This window comes from Tiliqua scincoides, chromosome 1, assembly GCF_035046505.1.
Source record: "Tiliqua scincoides isolate rTilSci1 chromosome 1, rTilSci1.hap2, whole genome shotgun sequence".
NCBI classification, from domain to species: Eukaryota; Metazoa; Chordata; class Lepidosauria; order Squamata; family Scincidae; genus Tiliqua; species Tiliqua scincoides.
Genome location: NC_089821.1, coordinates 8,554,199 through 8,578,723, shown reverse-complemented (window position 1 = coordinate 8,578,723; position 24,525 = coordinate 8,554,199). Strand labels below are relative to the sequence as shown.

The 24,525-nt window shown below is 43.8% G+C and overlaps 1 protein-coding gene across 5 annotated transcripts in view; it reads left to right on the top strand.

Annotated features, from left to right (window-relative positions):
- AQR (aquarius intron-binding spliceosomal factor) overlaps positions 1 to 24,525 on the top strand; it is a 76,239-nt gene that overhangs the window by 2,232 nt on the left and 49,482 nt on the right. For 3 of the 5 annotated variants that reach the window (XM_066637016.1, XM_066637008.1, XM_066637025.1), the window contains exons 2-10: positions 4,918 to 4,974; positions 5,716 to 5,756; positions 7,015 to 7,050; positions 10,555 to 10,675; positions 12,668 to 12,808; positions 13,971 to 14,039; positions 15,418 to 15,518; positions 17,263 to 17,339; positions 22,358 to 22,422. In XM_066637016.1, the coding sequence (XP_066493113.1) occupies positions 4,918 to 4,974; positions 5,716 to 5,756; positions 7,015 to 7,050; positions 10,555 to 10,675; positions 12,668 to 12,808; positions 13,971 to 14,039; positions 15,418 to 15,518; positions 17,263 to 17,339; positions 22,358 to 22,422 (708 nt within the window). Of the gene's footprint in view, positions 1 to 4,917; positions 4,975 to 5,715; positions 5,785 to 7,014; positions 7,051 to 10,347; positions 10,406 to 10,554; positions 10,676 to 12,667; positions 12,809 to 13,970; positions 14,040 to 15,417; positions 15,519 to 17,262; positions 17,340 to 22,357; positions 22,423 to 24,525 lie in introns of those variants that run through there. The other 2 variants (XM_066637034.1, XM_066637042.1) reach the window with 2 other exon arrangements.

Genomic DNA, 24,525 nt, shown 5'->3' with positions numbered 1-24,525 from the left:
GACATGACCAAGCCAACGCAGGCGTCTCTGTTTCAGCAGTGAATACATGCTAGGGATTCCAGCACGTTCCAGGACTGTGTTGTTTGGAACTTTGTCCTGCCAGGTGATGCCGAGGATGCGTCGGAGGAAGCGCATGTGGAAAGCGCTCAGTTTCCTCTCCTGTTGTGAGCGAAGAGTCCATGACTCGCTGCAGTACAGAAGTGTACTCAGGACGCAAGCTCTGTAGACCTGGATCTTGGTATGTTCCGTCAGCTTCTTGTTGGACCAGACTCTCTTTGTGAGTCTGGAAAACGTGGTAGCTGCTTTACCGATGCGCTTGTTTAGCTCGGTATCGAGAGAATGAGTGTCGGAGATCGTTGAGCCAAGGTACACAAAGTCATGGACAACCTCCAGTTCATGCTCAGAAATTGTAATGCAGGGAGGTGAGTCCACATCCTAAACCATGACCTGTGTTTTCTTCAGGCTGATTGTCAGTCCAAAATCTTGGCAGGCCTTGCTAAAACGATCCATGAGCTGCTGGAGATCTTTGGCAGAGTGGGTAGTGACAGCTGCATCGTCGGCAAAGAGGAAGTCACGCAGACATTTCAGCTGGACTTTGGATTTTGCTCTCAGTCTGGAGAGGTTGAAGAGCTTTCCGTCTGATCTGGTCCGGAGATAGATGCCTTCTGTTGCAGTTCCAAAGGCCTGCTTCAGCAGGACAGCGAAGAAAATCCCAAACAAGGTTGGTGCAAGAACACAGCCCTGCTTCACTCCGCTTTGGATGTCAAAAGGGTCTGATGTGGAGCCATCGAAGACAACAGTGCCCTTCATGTCCTTGTGGAAAGATCTGATGATGCTGAGGAGCCTGGGTGGACATCCAATCTTGGGGAGAATCTTGAAGAGGCCGTCTCTGCTGACCAGGTCGAAAGCCTTTGTGAGATCTATGAAGGCTATAAAGAGTGGCTGTCGTTGTTCCCTGCATTTCTCCTGCAGTTGTCTAAGGGAGAATACCATATCAGTGGTGGACCTGTTGGCTCGGAATCCACACTGCGATTCTGGATAGACGCTCTCTGCAAGTACCTGGAGCCTCTTTAGTACAACTCGGGCAAACAGCTTTCCTACAACGCTAAGGAGAGAGATGCCGCGGTAGTTGTTGCAGTCACCCCTGTCACCGTTGTTCTTGTACAGCGTGATGATGTTTGCATCCCTCATGTCTTGAAGTACTCCACCTTCTCTCCAGCAGAGACAGAGGATTTCATGCAGCTCAGTGACGATGATCTCTTTGCAGCATTTTAGGACTTCAGCAGGGATGCTGTCTTTTCCAGGTGCCTTGCCAAAGGCAAGGGAGTCCAGGGCCACGTGAAGTTCTTCTAGGGTTGGTTCACTGTCAAGCTCTTCCAGCACAGGCAGGCACTCAATGTTGTTCAGTGCTTCTTCGGTGACTACATTTTCTCTGGAATATAGCTCAGAGTAGTGCTGCACCCAGCGTTCCATCTGCTGCGCCCGATCCTGGATGACCTCGCCTGTGGCAGACTTCAGAGGGGCAATTTTCTTCTGTGTTGGACCTAGGGCCTGCTTGATACCGTCATACATCCCCTTGATGTTGCCAGTGTCAGCTGCTATCTGTATCTCGGAACAGAGCTGGAGCCAGTAGTCGTTAGCACATCTCCTGGCAGTCTGTTGGACTTTGCTGCGAGCAGTTCGGAGGACCTGCAGGTTGCGCTCACTGGGACAGGCCTTGTATGCTGCTTGAGCTCTCCTCTTTTCCTCAATGACTGGTGTCAACTCCTCAGAGTGGGCTTCAAACCAGTCTGCCGCCTTGTTGGTCTTTTTGCCGAATATGGACAAGGCGGTGTTGTAAACGGTATTCTTGAAATGTTCCCATCTGTTGGATGCGTTTGCGTCGGCCGGGCCTGGAAGAGATTCCTCAAGCGCTTGTGCAAATTCCTCCACTTTTCTCTGATCCCGGGTCTTGCTGGTATCAATGCGAGGTCTTCCTTCCTTTTTCGTGTGATACAGTCGCTTTGTTTGCAGTTTCACTCTGCTGCACACCAGAGAGTGGTCAGTGTCGCAGGCAGCACCATGATAATTGCGTGTGATCTTGATGCTGGGAAGGCTGGAGCGTCTGGTGAGGATCAGGTCGAGCTGGTGCCAGTGCTTTGATCTTGGATGTCTCCAAGAGATTCTATGTTGGGGCTTTGTGTTGAAGAACGTGTTGCTGACACAGAGACCGTGATGACAGCAAAACTCTAGCAGGCGTTGGCCATTTTTGTTCATCCTCCCAGTGCCAAACTGACCTAAGCAAGTGGGCCATGAACTGTTATCAGCACCAACTCTAGCATTGAAATCGCCGAGGATGAACAATGGCTCTTTTACAGGGATTTTCTTGACAGTGGTGGCCAGGTCATCATAGAATTTGTCTTTGGCTTCTGCTGGAGACGACAGAGTCGGTGCATAAGCACTGATGAGAGTGATAGGTCCTGCTGATGACTGGAGCTGCAGGGACAAAATTCTTTCACTTCCCACAGTAGGTGGGATGATGGATTTCAGCAGGATATTTCTGACCGCAAAGCCAACGCCATGTTCCCTGGTTTCGTTTGGTGGTTTTCCCTGCCAGAAAAATGAGAAATTTCTCTCCTTGACAGATCCGGAATCTGGCAGCCTAGTCTCTTGAAGGGCAACGATGTCCATCTGCAGTCTGCTCAGCTCCATGTCGATGACAGCTGTTTTGCGTGCATCGTCTATTTCTTGCAGGTCATCAGAGAAGCCAGGTGTCATTGTCCTAACGTTCCAGGTGCCCAGCTTTAGGGCAGTAGTTTTCTGTTTTCTGTTGCATGGTGCAGAGTTGTCGATCCGCTTGTCGGTTTTCACCCTAAACCCCACGCACCCCATGAGGTTAACGGACCGTGGCGAGGCAACACCTTACTGGCTGGGGACTGCCCAGCTTAAGGCGGGCGGTAGCTGCCCAATGAGATGCAATGATCTCTCCCACCGTCAGAAGCAGCCCCTGGCGTCATGCTCTACGCCAATCGAGCAAAGACTTATAACCGGTAAACTGCTGCTTCCCGTGTTGTGCCGACGCCGTATGGCGAAGTTGGAGTGTCCTCTCCAGTGCGCGAAGCCTGGGTAAAGACGGTATGGAGGATAGGCTGTTACCCATGCAGCAAATCCCCCCTCTCCACGTTGCTGGAATGGTCCAATGGAAAGGCAGAAGCCAATACGGTTGGTTCCAGCGGCGTTGCAGGAGTTGCCAGAACGTGACTGTGTTCAGCCATGAACTGCCTAAGGGACTCCGGCTCCTGATTTTGCCTCGAGGTTGACTCCTGAAGCCTTTTCCAGAGCTGGATGTAGCCACAAGGCAGTGGAGGTTTGAGGTCAGAGTTTCCTTCTCTTAGATGAGCTGCCTTCCTAGGCTGACGAGTCCCATCTACCCGGTGGCTGTTTAGTCGCCTCTTACGACAAGTACAGCCAAACTGAGGGCCTATTCTTAGCCCCCAGCCCCCAGATACTTTATATTAATTTATATTATTATTATTACTGCCCTAACTAGGTACTTTATATTAATAGTTAATTCAGGTTGTTTCCCCTTAGTTTTACCCTGGGTTTAAAGCCAAAATTCATGTTGAACAGTAGGGTTTAACCTTAAAATACCTGAAGTTTTGATAAGAAGAGAGACCCTGGGCATGTGCAAAGTGCATTTCATCTTCACTTTAAAAAAAACAGCTTTTTTCATTCTGCTTCTGAGGCTCAGAGCAGATTATGTATGTTTATTTGCAAAACAGTATTTAAAATAATAAGGTATAGTCGGTGATTGAAATTTTTCTTGAAGTGACCCTTCAAGAACCAGAGCACTGTGGTTCTGTCTGGGGGCAAATACCTACCGGTCCAGAAAGAATCAGACCCCAATTTTTGGGTTTGTTGCAGGGATAATTGGCCCTTTGAATACATGCATGATGCTTGCAAGTGAACGGCACAGCTCAGCAAGCTATTTGTGTGTGTGTGTCCTATTTCCATTTCATTTATGTTTACAAGTTTCAAGAACCATATGTAAGTTGCACCTGAAAAGCAAAGGGTGTAATCTGTCAAGAATAGTGGTAGGAAGAAGCAAGTTCAGTCTGCTACCTCTTCCTTGATTCCATTGCTCATTAGGTCTTCCTCCCACACGTGGTTCTTCCATGTTCTGTTCTGTTCTCTCTGGGCAGGAATCAGGATTGTAGCACAGTGTTGGGAAGATAACGTATTTGTATGACGCTTTGCCTCACAAATTGGAGATTGACCTGGGAATCTCCTGTAGTCCTTTTTAGGTTCCCAAGTCAGCTTCTGTCAACAAACATTGCCTGGAAGGTACTTGCTGCAAATAATTATTTTACCAGGCAAGTGGCTAACAGCAAGGCAGTTCAAGGATGAGTGACTTATACTCTTTAATATTTAATTACGTTGACAATTTATGGCACTTGCGCCTTGTGGTCAGGAAGGTTTGTATAGGTACTGTAATCTCATTTTGTCCTGTGAGAGGACTGCTTCCCCCATATGGCCTGTTTCTTAAGGTTTGCTGGAGACGTCTCCTTGTACTAGCGGAGGTTTGGCTGATGGTGACGCAAGAGAGGGCCTCCTCTATGGTGGCACCCAGCAAGTGGCGCTCTCTACCATTTGAGATTCTGACAGCAGTTTGGCCTGTGGGGGCTTAGTTTCGAGTTGCTTTCAGTCACTTCATGCCTTCGTTTTCTTTTGTTTCATCTGATTACAGTCTTTATCCATTTTTAATTTATTGTAAGCCACCTTGAAAGCTTCAATTTTGGGAAGAAAACATGGGGTAAATAAAATAAATAACTTTATTTAAAATAAATAAATTAAAATAAATAAATTTTAGGTTGGGTGCTTGAAGCGGATCATGCGTTTTGTCTGCATGTTTTAATTAAATGGTCTTTTATCTTACAGTTGGCAAATAAGTACTGGGCCCCGCATGTCAAGAAAAGGCTGCCTTTTGAGTTGAAGGTAACCCCTGAATCAATTGTTTAATAGTTCTGTTTTAATTTGGCTAGAACTTAGGGGGATTACTTTTCAAATTATTTTTGCTTCAGGACTTTATGATCCAAATCAGCAGGCATATTGAGTTGATGTTCTCTTTCCATGGCTTGTTTGTGCAGTTTCAAACTATTTTGAGGGCTCTGTTTGTTTTATTTTTATCCTGTATACTGATGATTACCTGAGTAAACTATTGGATTGGGTTTGTTTTTGTAATTGTTTATATATGTGTTATTGTTCCTGTCTATTTTTCTTCACTCTCTGATTTTTGATACATAGAATCTTATTTTATTCCAGGAAAGTTTTCTAATTCCTATTTCGGAAAAAAATATTGGCATGAAGCATTCTTATTTAGGCATCTGCTAATGTTGCTAACCATAATTTCTAATGCAATATTCCTTTGTACAAAGGCATGTTACTAGGGAATAATAATGTTTCCTTGTTTTGTGCCTCCCCCGGATTTTACATGATCTCTAGGTCCAGGAGGGAGTAGCATACTCATCTTCCAGGCCATTCCATGCTTACCACCGTAGGTTGCTCCTTATAGAAGGGCTAACTGCTTTTAGTTTCTGAGAAATAGTTTTCATTGTCTTTTAGGATGTGATGGTTGAAAAGCAGGATATAAATCAAATAAATAAAGGGGAATGGGAATTCCCAAAGCAAGAATCTTGATATTTGTGTAAGCAATTCTTTTTCTTTTCTTTTTTGTAGGTTATTGAAGATGTGTATGGAAAAGAAATTGTCAGGTCAAAGTATGTATGCTGTGTTTCCTTTATTATAGTGAGTAAGATGTTCCTGACTGTGCAAGCTGCTTGGCAGTAGAACAGTCTGCCTTGGAAGGTGGTACGCTCTCCATTATTAGAGGTCTTTAAGCAGAGGCTGGATAGCAGCCTATCAGTGGTATTGTACCTGTGGACAGTCTGCACAGCAGGGGATTGAGTGAACTTGTAGGTCCCTTCCAGCTCTATGATTCTATAGTTGTGTGAAAGAAACATACCTGTACTTGTTCTGAAAAGTTAAACTGCACGTCAGAGCTAATGAAAGAAACACGGTAGCAGCCTTAAACCCTATGATATAGACCAGGGGTGTCCAAACTTTTTGGCAGGAGGGCCACATCATCCTTCTGACACTGGGGCCAGGAAAAAAAGGAGCTAATTTACATTTCAAATTTGAATAAATTTACATAATTGAATAAATTTACATAAATGACTACATTAGAGGTGGAACTTATATGAATGAATGAAGGTCTTGCAATAGCTCATGGCCTATAAAAGGCCTTGCACAAAGCAAGGTTGGCCTTTCCTTTGCTGCCATTACTGCATCACAGATGTGAAACAGCAAGCAGTGGAGGGAGCCCATGTCCCACAGCTCACACGAGAGGTTGAACAGTTGGCCGTCGCGCTGAGAGCAGTTGCGTCAGGCCAGCGCAGGCTCCAGCAAGTCTCCGGAGAGCCAGAACTCATTGGAGACTGCGGGCTTCCAGCAGGTCGGATTCGGAGTCCTTGAGGGCTGCAGGTGGCCGCAGGGCCGGGGTTTGGGCACCCCTGATATAGACCATCAACAGTGTTCTTCTTAAGCTGTATGGCGACACAACTCAAAGTGGGGCTCCACACAGCACAGAGCTTTGCAGCCTGATAGTCTGGCGACATTGGGTGACAGCATTGCCAAGCGTCCAGAGGCAGTGTCACCACGCAGACGTGACACCGCAGAGGAAGGGGAGGTGTATGATATCCTGGGAACACGATGTGGACCTGTGTTGTTTATAATCCAGTCCTGAGTCTTGCTGCTCCAGCTTCTGTGCAGTTGGGCAGGTGTCACAGCTATGCTCATGTTGTACAGAAGGTAAGATTGTGCCAGTGTTTCAAGGGAGATGGAATTACAGCAGTTTAGAGTAGAACTGCCAGTCTCTTCCTGAGCAAGATTTATGTCAAAAGTCGTCTGTGTTTGAAGTTGCAACCTGTGGAAAAATGATTCACATTGTAATCAATTTTTCTCTCGCTTTCGTTTCAGATTTGCCATTAGAAAAATAATGCTTTTAGAATTTAGGTAAGTGCTTTTTGAGTAAGAGATGTATTTTTAAAGAAAATATGTGACTAGGGAGAGTTGGTCTAGTGACTGAGTGTGGATTAGGAGGTCCTTGGTTTGAAACTTGCCACTGACTTGCAAAGTGGCTTTTGGAAAGCATTTGTCTCCTAACCTCAATCCCCCACTATCATCTGTAATATGAGAAGGATAATATAGGCCTCCCTTGCAGGTTAATTTGTGTGAAGCACTCTGAATGTTCTGAAGTCAGGTGCAAATGATAATTTGCTATTTATTATTAAAGATGAGAATCAAGTGCAGTTCAGGTGCTGAATTTTGCAGGATTGTAATTATTTCATTTTTGTATCCAGAATTGCACTGCACAATTGAATCTACAGGAAATGAAACATTATACTGTTTAAACTTTGTTAAAAGGTACATAAAATTATGAAAATGAGATGCAGTATAAGACAATATAGGAAAAAGAGAGAAAGTAACCTTCTTAATGTCATGCAAATATAACCACCAGCAATGTATAGGTCAAATTTTACTTTTCTGAATCTGGAGAAGAAATTCTGATTAGATCTTTTAATTGTTGTCAGCTGTGGTGAATCATAGGACATTGCCTTATCCTGAATCAGACCATTTAGATTTGTATTGTCCGTACTGAGTGCCAGAAGCTCTCTAGCGTTTAAGTTCAGATGCTTCCTAATCCCTCCCTGAAGATGCCAGGGATTGAACCTGAGATCTTCTGCATGTAAAACATGTAGTCTACCAGTGAGCCGTGCCCCTTCCACAAATCTGAACTTGAGCTCTGGGGTGTTTTGCATTTCCATTGGGGCTCTTTCTCTTTCTCTCTCTCTCTCTCTCTCTCTCAATGGACCTGTGATTTGGAAACCTGTGTAGTATAAAAACAGGCTGTGATCCCTGACCAATTACACTGAAGTATAACCCTTGAATTGGCAGCTATGGACAAGGGGAGGAGTCTGGGTAGGGAAATTTATGGCCAGGTGTTTGGATGCACGAGTAGAAACGATGAAGGTAAAAATTAGGAAAAACTGGGCTAAATGTAGTAAGGATTTTTTGAACGCTGAAAGCTCTTGACATGCCGTAGAAAGGAAGGAGGGCACCGACTCTTTTTCCTTGGTGTGAGAACTCCAAATTGTCCACAAAAGGCAGGAGGGTAGGAGGTCTGGTCTAGAGGGGGCAGGAGGTCTGGTCTAGAGGGTAGAGCCTCTGTTAGCCCGAAGATAACATCAGAAGATCGCCAGTTCGAGGACACTGGCAGCTCTCTGAACGGCTGAGAATGGCGAGACCTTGAAGCAGCTGACAAGCCGAGCTGAGTGATTCCACCTGCTCTTGGTGTGAGCAAGAAGGGTCTTGGCTGCCCTCCATGTGAGAGATGGAGCTGCTTGCCAGCCTGCGTGGGAGAACCGGAGGCCAGAAGTGTGACCAAACCAGGAAGATCCATTCTGAAATGTTGTTGGTTCGTGAAAGAGAGAACCTTTATGATTGTAAAAATCCCCTTGAGGGATTTAGAAACACGTGCCTATGTAAACCGCCTTGAATAAAGTCAGAAGAGTAATCCAATGACCAGAAAGGCGGTATATAAATATCTAGTTTAAAAAAAAATGTTTCTGCATAGCTGTTACGTGGCACTTTGTGTGAAAATAGGCTTAGGGCCCATCTGGAAACTCTTTATGTTCTGTCATGGTCTCTAACATCAACTTCAGGAGCATTTCTAAGATTATCATTTATACACAAAGTCACAACTGAGTCACAGAGGGAAGTATTCTTAGGCTGCCATCTTACGTACATTTATTTTATTTATTTAAGAAATTTATACCTTTCCCATGCCTTTCCCATGTCAAAGCAAATGCCCAAGGCGGCTTACAGAGCTTTATAATCGTTAATAATCAAGTTACCAGGAAGTAGGTCCCATTGAACTCTGTGGGACTTATTCTGAGGAGACATATCAGTGGTGAATCAGTTGTCTGGATGTTGTCAGGAAAACTGATAGGGCAATCAAGTTTACTCAGAAGTCAATCCCAGTGTGTTTAATGGGATCTACTCCCAGGAAAGTCTGTACTGGAGTGCAGGCTTAGGCAGGAAGTGGGGGCGTTCCTGAGAACTAAAGCCCTCCCTGATGCTTTTTGTAGACATATTTTCGTTGTGGTTTAGAAATCCATTTCTGTTTGTTAGTTCAGCCCTTTAGGTGGTCAAACTGTGTGACTTATATGCATTTCCTTTGATTATTCTGAAGGCCCTTTTCTTCACCCTCTGGAAAGGGACAGTGGTGGAGAATTCTGTGCTGCCTTGATCAGCTACCTCACCTATACGGCCCCTCCTTGAAGGTCTGAAAGGAACCACAGGGTTACATTGATGGCAAGGATAGCACTGAACAGATGTCTGAGACAGGGAGACTTGTCCTGTGCAAAAACTTGGACAGATTGTGACATCCGGAATATGTTCCTTGCAGTTTGGTGCCATGCAACATTTTCTGTGGTCCACTCTTTAACCCTAGGCAGACATTACCCTGCCCTCATTCACTGAATGCATGGAGAGAAAGGAATGGGAGTGTGCCAGCTGGGTGCGCCTATTGCACCCACCAGCAGAGCTGGCATTAAGTTGCTGGAGGTCCTGCACGGTGCCCTCATGACCCCTTCTGCCTGACCCTTTATGTTGCAATGGGCACCATAACTGAGAGGGGTTGGCCTGACCAAATTGACCCTTTGATAAACATTGACCATCAGCCAGTGCCCAATCTGGGCAACCTCCTATACCATCTCTTCCTACTGAGATAGTGTTAACTGTCATGCTCAGTTACTCATGAGCACATGGATGGGGAGGGAAACATGCATCGATAGCATATCTTTAGCATATACACAATGTATATACAGGAGTGAGGGAGAGGAATGCATCTAAAGAAATAAACATGAACACTTTGGGCACTTCTAGGTTGAGTATTGCCAGCTTCTTAATATGTTTACGAGTTTAGATTGCCATTGTGGAGCTCAGCCATCTTGCTGAATGTCTGGAGCATTTTAATTCTCTGTAATGTTGAACTGAGGTTATTCCTTCATATCTTACATGGCATAATGACAACTTTCATCAAGACTTTTAATGTTCTGCCAGTTGCTTTGTCTCTGGGGAGGCAGCCAGCATTTGTTTCCGAATACTACAGCACGTGTCCTTTGAATGGCATGTCACAAGTGGGAGAGATGCTTATTCTTTGGCTCCTCAGAATCAACGTGATTCTGTTCAGCCGTATGATAATGTAGTGCTTGTACCAGGTGTGTACAAAATCCTTTTAAAAAACAGCGTGTTCCCATTGCCAATTCATTTGCTGTGCCTATTCACACCAACTTAAATGACATTGGTAAGTTTTACTGCCGTGAACTGCTTGGGAGTTGATTTTAGAAGTTACAAATCATAGATTGGTTGTAAGAACAGGTAGATAATTGTGTTTCTTTTCTCCCATTGAGGGATATTAGTGATAACACTTTGTCTTTTTCTCTCTGTTCGCAGCCAGTACCTTGAAAATTACTTGTGGCTGAATTACTCTCCTGAGGTGTCCAGCAAAGCATATTTGATGTCAATCTGTTGTATGGTGAATGAGAAGTTCAGAGAGAATGTTCCAGCGTGGGAGGTAATAGACGTCAATTACAGCCAGCAGTAACTTTGATGCCCCATTTGCAACTTTCACTTTGCCCACTTAAAGTGTCAGAAGATGTCAGGATGTACAATACTGGCTGTCATTGCGCCTTGTCTGCCATAGCCTTTTCGACAACAGCATGTTCCAGTTAGAGAATAGCAGTGGACAGTTGGAAGGCTTCACAATGGAGGCAGGAGTAGTACGAAAAAGAAGTAATTGTTTCTGTGATTATTTTTAGGTTCTCTGTATTGTTAACTTGGAAAAAAGTCTGGCATTTAATGGAGGATTTTTTGTGTGTGTGAGTTTCAAATGATGACAGTAAGAAGTGTTCATTTCTATAAAAAGACTACATGGGAATTGGGAGAGCAATTTCTTCTGGGAGTCACTTTTACATTAAAGAAGTGGTGTGACTACCACTCTCCATGGCTTCGTCCCTTTTCACTCCAGTAATAACATAGGAAGACTGTAAAATATAGAAAGGGGTGTGAGCTGCAGGACAGTATTCAATAAGAACGGGCCATCGGTTTCTACACATACCGCAAAAATATAGACCTGTTATCATACTGGTAGCTTTCACGCACAGCTTAGTTTTTACCTTGATGTTACTCTGGTCATTTTATTTCTATGGTATCTGAGTAGATATAGCAAGTCTTCACTTAAAGTTGGTTCATTCTACATTGTTTTGTTTTTATCAGTGGTTCTCAATCTTTTGACCCTCCGTGTGCTCCATGGTCGCGCATTGTAAAGCTGTCGGAATCCACTTCTGAGTCACGTGCCAGACCTGCGATCCACTTCTTTGACCTTGCCACACCCCAGAATGCCTTGTGGGTAGCCCCAAGGCATTCTGGAGCACAGCAGTGCTTTGTGGTGCAGTAGGAAACTGCTCAGTGAACCTGCCACTTGAGAGAGTGTTATTGAGACTGCCTAGGGTAAAATTGATTTCATTATAAGCTGTTTTGCTTGTAGTTGCAGTTTCCAAGAACCTATTGACAACTTTAAGTGAGGACTTCCTGTAGTTCTATTGAGAGTATAAATTCCATTTTAGAGCTTTAAAGGAAATAACCAGCACTCTGAATCTGTGCAGAAAACGACAGCCAGCCAGAGAAGCTGGTGTAATGAAGGAGTATGTGGCTCCAGTCACCATTTTTACTGCTGCGTTTTGACCAGTTAGGGTTTCCAAATATTCTTCAAAGGCAGTCCCACATAGAAAGAGTTGCTGTCGTCCAGTCTTGATGTAACTAGACATGTGAACGATGGCCAGAAACTGGTCTTGAGCAAGCAGGATGTTGCCCCCGCCCTAAGTACTACTATAAATCCATCATTTTGTCTTGAAGTTCTGCTGCTTAGGCTGCAATCCTTAACTTTCTTGGAAGTCAGTCTCGCTTCGACCAAATGAACTTGCTCTGAGAAATTAATTTCCGCTCAAGGGTGTTAATGAAACCCTTTGTTGGCAACAGCTCTACGAGCAATTGCAAACTGATTGTGGAATCTAAAGGTAATCTTAATGCAACCTTTTTCTGTGCTGTTCTGATGTGGGAGAGGTTTTGGTAAAATGGCTTACCTGCTGTGGCCTTGTGTATTCCATGTTAGTGAAACTATTATCTGTTGGTCATTATACAGAAAAGTGTCCTTGTTTATACTGAGTGTAAAGGGCTAGGGAATGAGCACAACTATGAAAAAGTTTGGAAAAGCCTTGAAGATTTAATCTCACTTTCATACAGTCAGAAGGTGGAATAGGATTGCAACTGTTGGGCCAACTTTGTATTTGCAAGACGTATACACTTATAACAGGGATTCCCAATTTGTGTGTTCCCGTTTGTATATGTAGTTGTATGTGTGTACAGCACCAGTGACACAATCCTGCCCTTCTTCCTTGCATTCACACTGTGTGTGGATATGAAGATGAGAACTGAGCTTGTATCTTCTGCTGCTTCTCACTTTTCCATTTGAGCGCCTGGCTATCTCACGTTCTCCTTTTGTCCATAGACATTCAAAAGGAAGCCTGAGCACTTTCCATTCTTCTTCAAGCGTGTGCTGGGAGCATCCCTGGCAGAGAGTGACAGTGAATTCTCTCTGCAAGAACAGACAATACTCCTGCTCTTCCTTGATCACTGTTTCAATAGTCTGGTAAGCTTCAAGTCGTAAGTCTTGTAAGTCAAGTCTTGTAAGTCAAGTCGTACGCTGGTAAGTCTGGTAAGTCGGCTGCAATCCTAACCACACTTTCCTGAGAGTAATCCCCATTGAACAAAATAGGACTTACTTCTGAGTAGACCTGGTTAGGATTGTGCCCTTAGTTGCTTTTGTCCTTTTAATTTTCTCACCATGACTCATCAAATCCTGAGTTTGATAACATCCTGCAGATTTTACAAGATGTTCTTTATCAGACAAGTGCTTAATGGCATGGCCCAGGAATAAGGAAAAGGGAGTGTAACAGTATGCAGGTATATCATGAGTGTTCTTTTTGTACACAGGGTTCTCGGTGTCCACAAGGGATCTATTCCAGGACCCCCCATGGATACCGAATTCCATGGATAATGAAATATGGGGGGACTGGAAGGGTCTCCACCTGTTTATATTCAAACCCGTGGATGCCAAGCCTGGAGCTAAAAAGTACCTACTATATTTTTTCTGGTAGCATTTGGTATTATAAAGATAATACCTGCCCTGGGCCTCTCCGCAAAGAGTGGGCTGTAAATAACACTACATTACTTTTGCAATGTGTGTGGGCCGGTTGGTACAAGTAGACCCTCCATATGAATAGATTGGGGGATATTCTTTTAGATTAGACTTGAAGAACTTGTGACCCCACCCCAGTCAGACACTGATGATATGATGATTATGCCTTCCCATAATAAACATGGAAGACAGCTAGCTATGCTTACCTGCTGTGTATCGTTGTCCAGTTTAGAAAAAAAAAAAGCAGCCCCCCCCCTTTCAGCTTGTCAGAATGCTAGCAAGCCACAACGTGTGGTTTATGTGAGCTGCTTGATTGGTCACCAGATGTATATGTAGATGATTGATTGGAACTACAGTGGTGAAGGTCTGCTCAAGGAATGAACATTCCCACTTCTTCCTTTTACTGCAGTCCCCCCAGTCACTCCTAAGGGTTGAGGAACCCCCTGGAGTGGCATGCAGGATGAAGGTACAGTCGGTGAAGATCAGGGACACCTTCCCCTCCCACCACATACACAACCAATGGCAAGTGGAAGTGCCCTCTGCTTGCCCAGCACACCTTTGGATCCCAGCTTGTATAAGTATCTTAATTGCTCGTTTTAACTTCTTGTGACAGGAGGTGGATTTGATTAGAGGACAAGTTCAACAGCTCATCTCTCTGCCGATGTGGATGGGTCTGCAACCTGTAAGTGTTTCATGGTAAAGAATGGGAAAAACCTCTGAAGAGTCGTTCAGATTGAGGGTTCACATCCACTTCCAACATGTGATAATGACCAAAAAAATCACTCCACGCTGAGAATATCTGCAGAACTCAGAATTTGCTGTCTTCAGTATAGGTCACTGAAACAGTATTGGACAATTTTTTTGGCAGGTGTCTTGCTAGTCAAGTCCAGAGCATGAGAGAATGCTGCTAGTACTCATTATTTAACATATGCTGCACCTATTGCCTTGATGTGACTTTGCTTAGTGTATTGATGTGGAGAGCAAGCCCACAGTAGTGGAGAGGCAGACTGAAGCACAAGTCTGTTTTCTGCCATTGCCAAGCATCCTGCGTCTTGCACGCCAAAAACTCCTACTGCGTCTGCCACCTCTGTCCTTCAGTGTCTTTTATCCAAATGCTGCAGCTTAATTAAAGTGGACATCATGTTGTGATCGTGTTTGTATATATTCCTTTAAAATAGAAAACAAAGTCTAATCTAATTAAGTTTTCTCTAATTAAGTTTTATCTAATTCATATGTGCCCAGTGGTTCCCAAACTTATCTGGTCATGATACCCCTGCAGCCTCTTCTTCCTCATTTAGGTGGGCGCTGTAAGAAATCTTGCAAGATCCAAGGCGGCGGAGCCCAAATCTCAGGAGACTTTCTGAGTTCCAAGATGACAGTGCCCAATCTTGCAAGATTTGGGTCCTCCATCTTAGATTTTGCTGGATCCAAATTGGCGGAACCCAGGAGAACACGTTGGAGGGGGCACTGAGGGCGTCCCTGTGAGTGTGCTGCAATGATCTACGGCATTGCAACGCATCTTTGGGAATCCCTGGATGAGCCCATTGAGAATTTTTATGCTCTCTAGTGCGTGGGCAGAGATTTTCATGTCATCTTAGTGAAGGAAGCCAAGCCTCACAACTGAACGAAAGGTGTGGACAACTTTGTGATCTCTGCTGAATAAAGGTGGGAACTCAACTGGATGGAAGAAATTCCCTGAGCATGTTGAAGTTCCAGTGCTTAGAACAGATTGCACAGTGGGATTCCAGGCATATTTTAATTAATTGTGCAATTCTCCCGAGCTCAGTGAATGTCATTTCATGACTGTTTGTGTTGTCAGGGCTGTTTCTCGCAGTTCATCGTTTGCAGTTTGGGAACTTCTTGTAAATGAAGTTTGATTCCCTCTCTCTCTTTACTGACAGTCAAGATGGGCAAGCATACGTTATTGTTTTGCTTTTGCTTTTATGTTTAAATTGGTACATCAGCTTTTGTTACGAGAATAATTGTGTTAATGTTAGCTGAGTAAAATGCAAGTGAGCTCAATGCGTTCTGAGCATTTCAATGTCCTCTCCCCATTTTAGGCTCGCCTGGAGCTTGAACTGAAAAAGACACCAAAGCTTCGAAAATTTTGGAATTTGATCAAGAAGAATGATGAAAAAATGGATGAAAATACACGGATGCAGTAAGTACAGCTGCGTGATGGAAGTCACTTCTGGATAAGGGAAGTCACTTCTCTGGGCTCACCCACCCCAGCCCCTCCCCCCCAGCTGTGCATAAGACTAGGAATCCCCTTGTCATATGGCTGCCCACCTACAGAACAAACAGACCCCATTCCCCTCACTGCAGGAGCCCATCCAGTGAACTGGGGAGGGACTTTAATTCAAAGATCTAAGCAGTATTAAACTGCTGCCAGGGAATATACCGTAGATACCTGCCTATAGTACGTGAAATTTTTGTCAAGTAATCAAGCTCCAATTCTCACTTCACCTGATCTCCGGGTCAATCAGAGGGCAAAGCCTTTCAACTCTGAACAGTTTTGTTTCTCAAGGGCAGACAGGCGCCAGGTTTCTCAAGCAGCAGGCAGGCACAGCTCCTTAGAAGCAACTGGTTAACCTTTTCTTCTCCTTTCTTCTGCTGCAGCCTGGTTCTGCTTGGCAAATGCTTGCAAAGCAGGTCTGTTTTTTGAAAACACCAGAATGGGAATCCTCCTTTCCATCCGAAGCAGGCTACAATTCAGTGCACCCTTACTTAAGAATAACACCCATGGGAAGCAGTGGTCTACTTCTGAGTAAAAAGGGTTGCAAATATATGCAGCTGCATCTCTCTGCTGCGAATTGAATTGCACACTCCCAGTTATGTGTTATGGGTTGTATGTTGTACGTAGAGCTTCTGGCTTAACACACCAGACACCTTAAAGGTGGATTTGATTCCTGGTTCTCCTGCAGTGGTTCCCAAACTTTTTCACTTGCATATCCCTTGGCAGTCCTTTTCCATAAATTGTACCCTTCATATTAGCAAAATGTTTGTAATTAATAATACAAGCCCTCATCTCCCCATATGAAAGCCCAGACTTCATGTATTTATCACAGTGTTTTCTCTTTTTATCTGTTTGAAGAACAGAAGACTCTGCCTTTGCACTGTTTTGCACCAGAAGTGTGCTGAGAAATTCTGGGTGATTGATCACTTTCCATATTATGTTTCAGCTTTTTTTACTGTGCTGGTTTTCAATCACTGGTTCATAGATGAATTGATGACCAAGAACTAGCTATTGGTGGGGCTTTCACAGCCAACTAGCTACCTCCCTTCCTGCCTTGCTGGTCCTTGGAAGGCATTCCTGCCTTGCAAGGCATTCTGGAGCACGACCTGACTTTTTCTGCCATTATTCCATTCTTTTTCAAGTACCCCTAAAGGTCCTGTTGAGTGTCCCTGGGAGTACGTGAATACCAGGTTAGGAACCACTGTTTTACTGGTATGTAGTTTGCAGTGCACTTACTCTGATAGTACTTACAAAAAGGTGATGAAGACCAGAATTTAAAAAGAATAAAAATGTATCTTATGATTTTTGCTATGTTTTTAATAAATTAGAGACTACAGTTCTTAGGTAACAATTAGTGGTGGGTTATTTTTCAGAATCTGGCCTCGGTTAAAAGCAGACAAAACTATAGTCAGACACCCCCATAAGTTTAACCCCCGACTTATCCGAGGGTCATAGAAAATTCCATGATTGTTGGCTCAAAACCTGCCCTCGGCTTATCTGTGGGACCGACTTATAGGCGGGTGCCTGCGGTGAGTCCCATTAAGGCCCCTTGTGCATATAAACTGACTGTATTGTAGATTCACTGATATAGTAGGAATGTAATCCTTGAAAAATGACTATTTATACAGATTATCAGTGACTCTGTCTATAACTGGCTTTTTTGTTTTAGAGCATACCAAGAAAGAAGATTTCTTTCACAGTTGATCCAGAAGTTCATCTCAGTACTAAAATCAATACCCATTTCAGGTATGTGGTCTACATATGTTTATGTGTAGGAGAACATGTGCCTTACCTTCTAAAACAGTCATTTAGATGTGATTTTCTTTGTAAACTGCTTTGAGAACGTTTTCTGTTAGAAAACAGAATATTATTTTGTTTTGATAAATAAAAATTGCTCTTCAATTTAAGTATCTGAACTGTAAACAACTAAGGGCACAATACTAACCAGGTCTACTTAGAAGTAAGTTCTATTTTGATCAATGGGGCTTATTCTCAGGAAAGTGTGGTTAGGATTGCAGCCATAGGCTGCAATTTTAACCCAACTTTCCAGCACTGACATAAGGGCAATGCAGCTCCTCGGTAAAGGAACAAACATTGCCTTGGCTTGAGGAGGCCTCCATGACTGCCCCCCAACTGCAGGATGCAGCACATGCCCCACTGCCAAGCTGTGCCAGTGCTGGAAAGTTTGTTAGGATTATGCCGGAAATATATGGGGTTGTTTCCTAAGAAGCATGAGCACAACCTTTTGCATCATCCTTGCCCCCCTCTCCATTCTGTAGAGCTGCTCCATGAAAGTTACTTCTGATAGGATGCAGAACATGGGGGGCTACAGTGGGATCTCCCAGACCCAGGGTGCAGATACCTTCTGCTACTGGAGAAGACCATCAGAGTCTGATGTTTTGGTCCCAGCACTGTAGGAATAGAGTTTCAGCCTCTGCAGAGTTCTCTTGATCTGGTGGCAAACCTGGAAGTCCCTGGGGAAGTCCAGTCCCAAGAGTTCTTGGGATGTGGTGATGACATGCAGCAATGGCCTTTCTGTTGTTATACTGCCCAGCAGCTCCTATTTGTATTGGCTGAGTGGGGATTGTCCGTGTTCAACCCTTTCCCAGACTGGATATAGGTGGAGGTGAGGTGGGTGGAATGTTAGAGGACTGAAGAAATTCTCTCCTACCCTGTTTTTCTCTACTCATCCCCATTTAGAATGTAAGTAAATATCACCTTGGTGGAGTGGTTCAGGAGTTGGACTTCAACCTGGAAGATCCAGGTTCAAATTCCTGCTCAGTCATGAAGTTTCCTGGGTGACCCTGGGCCAGTCACCATCTCTCAGTCTCACCTGCATCACAAGATAGTTGTGAGGACAAAAGGAGGGGTGGGGCCATGTACATCACCTTGTGCTCCTTGGAGCAAGAGTGTTATAAATATGTGAAAAATAAATTGCTAAAGCTTCTCTGTAGATGCACAATACATTCTTCTGTTGTAAAGAGTGTGCCTTTTGATTTACTCAAATTCCCCGATGAAGGTGCATCTCTGACCTGAAAAACACTAGGACAGTGTTTCTCAAACTATGGGTCGACACCCACCAGGTGGGTCACGAGCCATTTTCAGGTGGGTCCCCTTTCATTTCAATATTTTACTTTTAATATATTGGATTTGATGTTCCCATGGTATGTGACTGCATTTGGGGAAATGTTACAGATCTGTACTTTTAACAGGCTACTATGTATATGCTTTTAACAAGGATAGTAAATAGGACTTACTCCTGGCTAAAAATTTTCCTGCTTGATGATGTGACTTCTGGTTGTGACATTAGTTCCGGTGGGTCCTGACAGATTCTCATTCTAAAAAGTGGGTCCCAGTGCTAAAAGTTTGAGAACTAGGGTATTTCCTCCTGTTTTGCAAATATTTCTCTACTATCTTCAGCGAGCTCTGCGCATAGTCTGAGGGAAGGATGCAGTTCTGGTCTTGAAAAGATTCCATTTAGATTAAACTTTGACCGATTTTGCTCAGTATCTAAAGGAGCCCATGTTGAACTGACTTCAGCTCTCCCACTGATTCGTTTGATTGTAAATTCTCTGCAAAGTCCTTCTGAGCTCTGTGTCAAGTTCTCTCCAGATTGGGGTAATGGTGATCTGTGGTCATACATAATTTAAGAGAATGTAATTGCCCAAATACAGACTAGCTCTTCACATTAAATTTGAAGTAAGTATGCATTTAAAAAAGTATGGGGTGGTTATTTTTTAATCTCTGCCAGTGTTTATCTCTCCTGAGTGAAAGAAAAATGTGACACCTCTGGATATCTCAATTGAGAGTTTATTTTTAGAATGAATGCACTTGGCCTGATATTAAATGACCTCATGCTACCTCCTCTTTTCTCGCAGTTCTTTGTACTCATGAAGACCATAAGTCTTTGGATTTGCGATTTAAAGCATTTTTTTCCTGAAAGAGAAGTGTGCATACTTTTTTTAAAAATCCGGCAGTGTGTCCTACACTGTTAATTTTTTTTTAACAGTGCAGTTTTGTGGTCTTCAATAGCCTATTCCTCCATCTCCAAAAGATGCATATGTTTTGGAAATTAAGACTCATTGTGCATTTTGTTCTAATGATGCATATTTTAAAATATTGCTTAACTTCTTTAAATCTGTCAGAGCAGTGGTTCTCAAACTGGGAGGTTGTGACCCACCAGTTCGTGTAATGCTTACCTTGTCCCTTTAAGGGGCGAGGGAAGAGGAGAGGCAGGGAAGCGATTCCCCAGGATTGCTTCCCAAAGGGATTGCTTTCACTTACTTGAGTCCCAGTGTGGGCTGCTGGAGGCTGCAGGAGGTGCGGGGAGCCCAGCGCAGTTCCCCGCAGAGCTCCCCAAGGCTTGGAATCTTTGAATTCTGGAGATCGCTTCCCTGCCCTTGCCCCTCCCCTGCAAAGACTTACTGAGGGAGTAGAGCTCCCTCAAAGTTTGAGAACCACTGTATCGGAGAACATGCAGTTGGGGAACGGTACAGTTCAGAAGATCCAAGAGCAAAACCCTGCTTATCCCTGTGATGCATGTTTCCTCGCCAGCTAGAAAAGGTTTAAGGGGACAGGATGGATGCTGCTTCTAGAGCACCACAGGGGAAAGGACATGTAAACTGGTGCTTCAGTTAAGAGGAGTGTCTGCCACGGCTGTTGCCCAGTAAGTCAGAATCCAGCAGTGTTGATTCTTACCAGGTTGCAGTTGGTATTGGCATTGGATTTTTCTGGGCTCGTTGAATGGGACCTTTAGTGGCCATGGAGCCTCAGATCCATTTCCAACCTAGCCAACCTAATGCTTCCCCCACAGGGCAATTTTGTGTGTAAAACATTGCACTTGCCTATGAAGACCACTTCAATGAACTTAACACATAGCACATATGTTTGCTGAAAGAGGCAAAGTTCACATGCTTTTCTGTCGCTTCATATTGAAACAATCTGCGCCATCAAAGCCAAAGTATCCATCAAGGACGTTCAAGAGTGAATTGTGCTAATTGGTACAATGTGTCTAAATATGCTTCTATTGTACACACATAATAAATGTGTATTCTTCAGTCTAACTATTTGAAGTGCAGCAAAGAATGTGTGTAAGGGTTAAACAGTGTGGTCGTAAGCAGAAAGCCTGGATAAATGATTGGCAGTAAGGTTTAACAGGTGTGTCTGGAAACCATCATAGTAGGGCACAGGTTCCACCCCAAACACAGCACACATTGTCTGTGTATAGTCACCTTTTGTTATAGGCACGGTTAACTCGGACAAATTGCACTACATGTGCTTGGCAGCCTTCCCCAATAAACCAGAGAAACTCTCCCCAAAGAGAAAAACAGGGGGAAAAAACAATAGTTTAAATGGTTCCGGCAATTCCATCTTGCTGTTCTGCTTAGTAGACACACCCCAGCATGAGTCTGAGATCAGGGAACGAAGCTGATGCTCTCTCAGTCTGTTCCTGCCTGCTTGTAATTTTCAGAGACAGTACCTATTTTTCCCAACGTAAGGGATTTTGAGTATGCACAATTTTAACTTTATGCATTAACTCTGAAGTGTGAACCTTGTAGAAGACAAGGGACAACTATATTTCCAAATTATCCCAAAACAGGAAGAGGGAATGATAGGAAGTTCTAATAGTAAGGGAATAGAGCAGTGGTTCCCAAACATTTTTTACTGGTGGCTCCCTTGCCTTTCTGGGCTTCGGGCTGTGGCTCCCCATTAGAGCTACAGTCCTATACATTGTGTTTGTGTGTGTGTGTGGGGGGGGGGGGGTTAATAAGGATTCCATGTCTCCCCTGGCTGGTTTCCGTGGCTTCCTAGGGAGCCACGGTTCACAGTTTGGGAACCACTAGATTAGAGTGTTCTGTTTTTTAAATGTCAACAGATGGAGAAAAACCAAGTGCCTGTTTTTACTGTTTGCCTGGTTTTTTCCTTTGAACCACCTTGAGCGTCTGGAAAATTGGCATGTAAAGGGCTGGAATGCAGTACTTAGCCTCAGATTTTACTGTCGCCCAAATACTAATCAACATGTGGTGGCGATAGTATCACTGTGTGTTGGTGACTACCCACTATACCAATGGTTCCAAAATGGTGTGCTGCAGTTCCTTAGGGCGCCATGGCAAGCTTGCAGGGACACCGCAGGATGCACTCAGAGGCCTTTCCTTCCCAGCTGTCTCAGGTGCCACCATCTTGGATTGTGTGATCCTAGGAGATGGTGTCTCGGAGAACTGGGAAAAAGAGGTTGCCATGAAAGAAAGGCACTGTGACCATGCTAATTTTGGGCACTGATGCGCCAATGACAATCACACCCATAATGTTTCACTGTGGTGCTAATCTGCATGTTATGCTGCCATACTCAGGACCCAGAGTCCCTAAGTAACACAGGCCCACACACATTTTGCTTCCTTAAACGTTACACCAGTTCCTAGGTATATTTGGGGTCCCGATTCCAAAAATGGTATCCGTTTGCCCTATCGTGTCTAGTTTTGGAGATATAGCCTCATTAGTGACTGGTTCAAGCAGCTTCCTCATGAGGAAGCTGATTGAACCATTCACTAATGAAGCTATACTATATCTCCAAAGCTAGACGCGATAGGGCAAAACGGATGCCATTTTTGGAATCAGCACCACAAATTCATATCATACCACCATAAAGTTTGGGAAAAACTTTTCTGACCCTCAATTTTGTAGGACTGTGTAATTAAGTGGCAGCTGTTTGGGACAAAATTGATAAATTCTGGGATTAGTTTTTAATTACCTGTGTTTGTTTCTAGGTTCTCTCTCAATGGATAAAGTGCACTACTGTGAAAGATTCATTGAATTGATGATAGATTTAGAGGTATGTTGATTTTAAGACAAATGTGTAACCCTTTACGGTCTGATTAAGATAGGGAGAATATAGTACATGCTGTGTTTGTCCTAGTTTTTCAAGTAGCAGTTGATGTTTGAAGATGAGCAAACTTGTTTTATGGGGCTTCCAGTGCTACAGCTGACTTTGTGCTGTACAGTGCTAAACCTGCCATATTTAGCAGAGACTCAGACCAGCTTTGCTTCATTTTAATAAATGAAGACTGTTCAGATCATACTTAGAGTATTGGTCAACAACTTCTTGGAGGGTCATTTCACACAAGGGCAGGTTGGTGGTACAGCACAGTGCCGCCTTTGTCCCAAGTTAGAGGAATGGTGGTGTGAGGGCAAACTTTCTCTGTCGTGGCACCACAATTATGGGATTCCCTGCCTGGGGAATTAAGAATTACTCCCTCCCTCGTGGCTTTTCAGCGAGGACTCAAAACATTCTGTTTCATCTGGTGTTTGGATTGATGTCCGCCCTCTGTACCCCTGTAATCGTCTTTTGATTCTGCTCCTTTCTGCTCCAAATGGTTGCCCCCTCAAAAGATGTTATTTTTTTATTAATTTATTGTTTGGACTTTTCACTGTAGAATTTTGTAAGCCACCCTTGGGCATTTGCTTCAGCATAGGAAAGGCAGGGTATAAATTTTTTAAATAAGGAAAGAAATAAAATATTATGAGTGATCTTGGATAGCAATGTCATCAGGAAAGGAGCGGATACATTTCTGAGAGTTAAGGCATTTGTTTATTCTTATTGTCATTACATCAGCGGTGTCAAAACACTGTGAAATAAAGAGATCCTAAAACAAATTCTGGATTTGTTAAGAGTAGTAAAATATTGCAAGTTGTCAGCCCCATTGAAGCAGCTTGAAATGAACGCCATATGATGGCTTCTGGGTTTGCGTTTGGCCTGCCAGGTGGATTGCCTCCCGATCACCATTTTTGGCTTGCCTCTGTGTTGGTGCCAGTATTGCAACGTGAAGCAGCTTCCCATATCAAGTGTTCTCCATATGGTGATGCTTGTGGGAAGCAACCATAACAAATGCCCTTAAAATACAATATGCGTAAATGTCAATCGTAATTGGTGTCTTCCGGATTTCTCCCAACCTGCCATTTTGAATACTGTAAGGTAGTCCGTGCATCCGTAATAGACGGGCATTATTTCACACATGAATTAGCTGCTTGTTTTATTTTCCAGCATCCTAAATTATTTCACCTTCAGGAATTCTGTTAAAAATACAACCTCTATTGTAGAAGTATAGATGTCTGCTTCTGCATAGACGTGTTGATTTTTTTTTAGATTGCATTCTCTAGTGAGTGTTGGCTCCGCTTGAAACGATACCTTTTTGGAGTGCATTGTAGCTGACGTATCACTGAGCCCTTCCGCTTTGAATGGCAGGATTTGTTCCCCAGAGAGAGGGTATGTTAGGTATTCAGCTGGGACACTGCTGGGTCCTTGCCAAGATGGCAGGCAGCAAAACATTTCATGCTGACTCTTTCTGTGCTGAGGGCATTGCAGGAGACTTAAAAGAGTTCAGATAGTTTCTGAAGCCTGTTGTGCTGATTGGAACTGGCAAACCAGAAATCGGCTGTAAAAAGCCATCACATTTGTTCTTCTCCTGTAGCTTGTCCCATCTCAACAAAGTGTCTTTGCATATACTTAAGGTCCCTTTTCTCCCTGTGGTTGTTCTGGTGTTTCGTATTAGGTTGCGTCTATATTATGATTGAAGCTAATCTTTTTGAGCATTTTACTGCTCAGCAGTGATGTGAATTGGACAAGAGCAAATCCGTGTACTCTGACCAGGTTGCTTTCTATTTGCGGTTTTTTATACAGCAAAAACTGCTGCATATTCTTCACCTCTACTCCCTCTTTAAAAAAATCAGTTCTGGTTGCTCAGTGCTAGTAACAGTATTCTGTCTAAAAAATTATGATAGTTGCTATCAAACGTGACCCTTTTATACTGCATGGTTCTTATAGCCTCTGTTGTTGGCTACCTTCAGTCTCGGAAGACTCTGGTATCGCGCTCTGAAAGGTGGTTCTGGAACAGCGTCTAGTGTGGCTGAAAAGGCCGATTCGGGAGTGACAATTCCT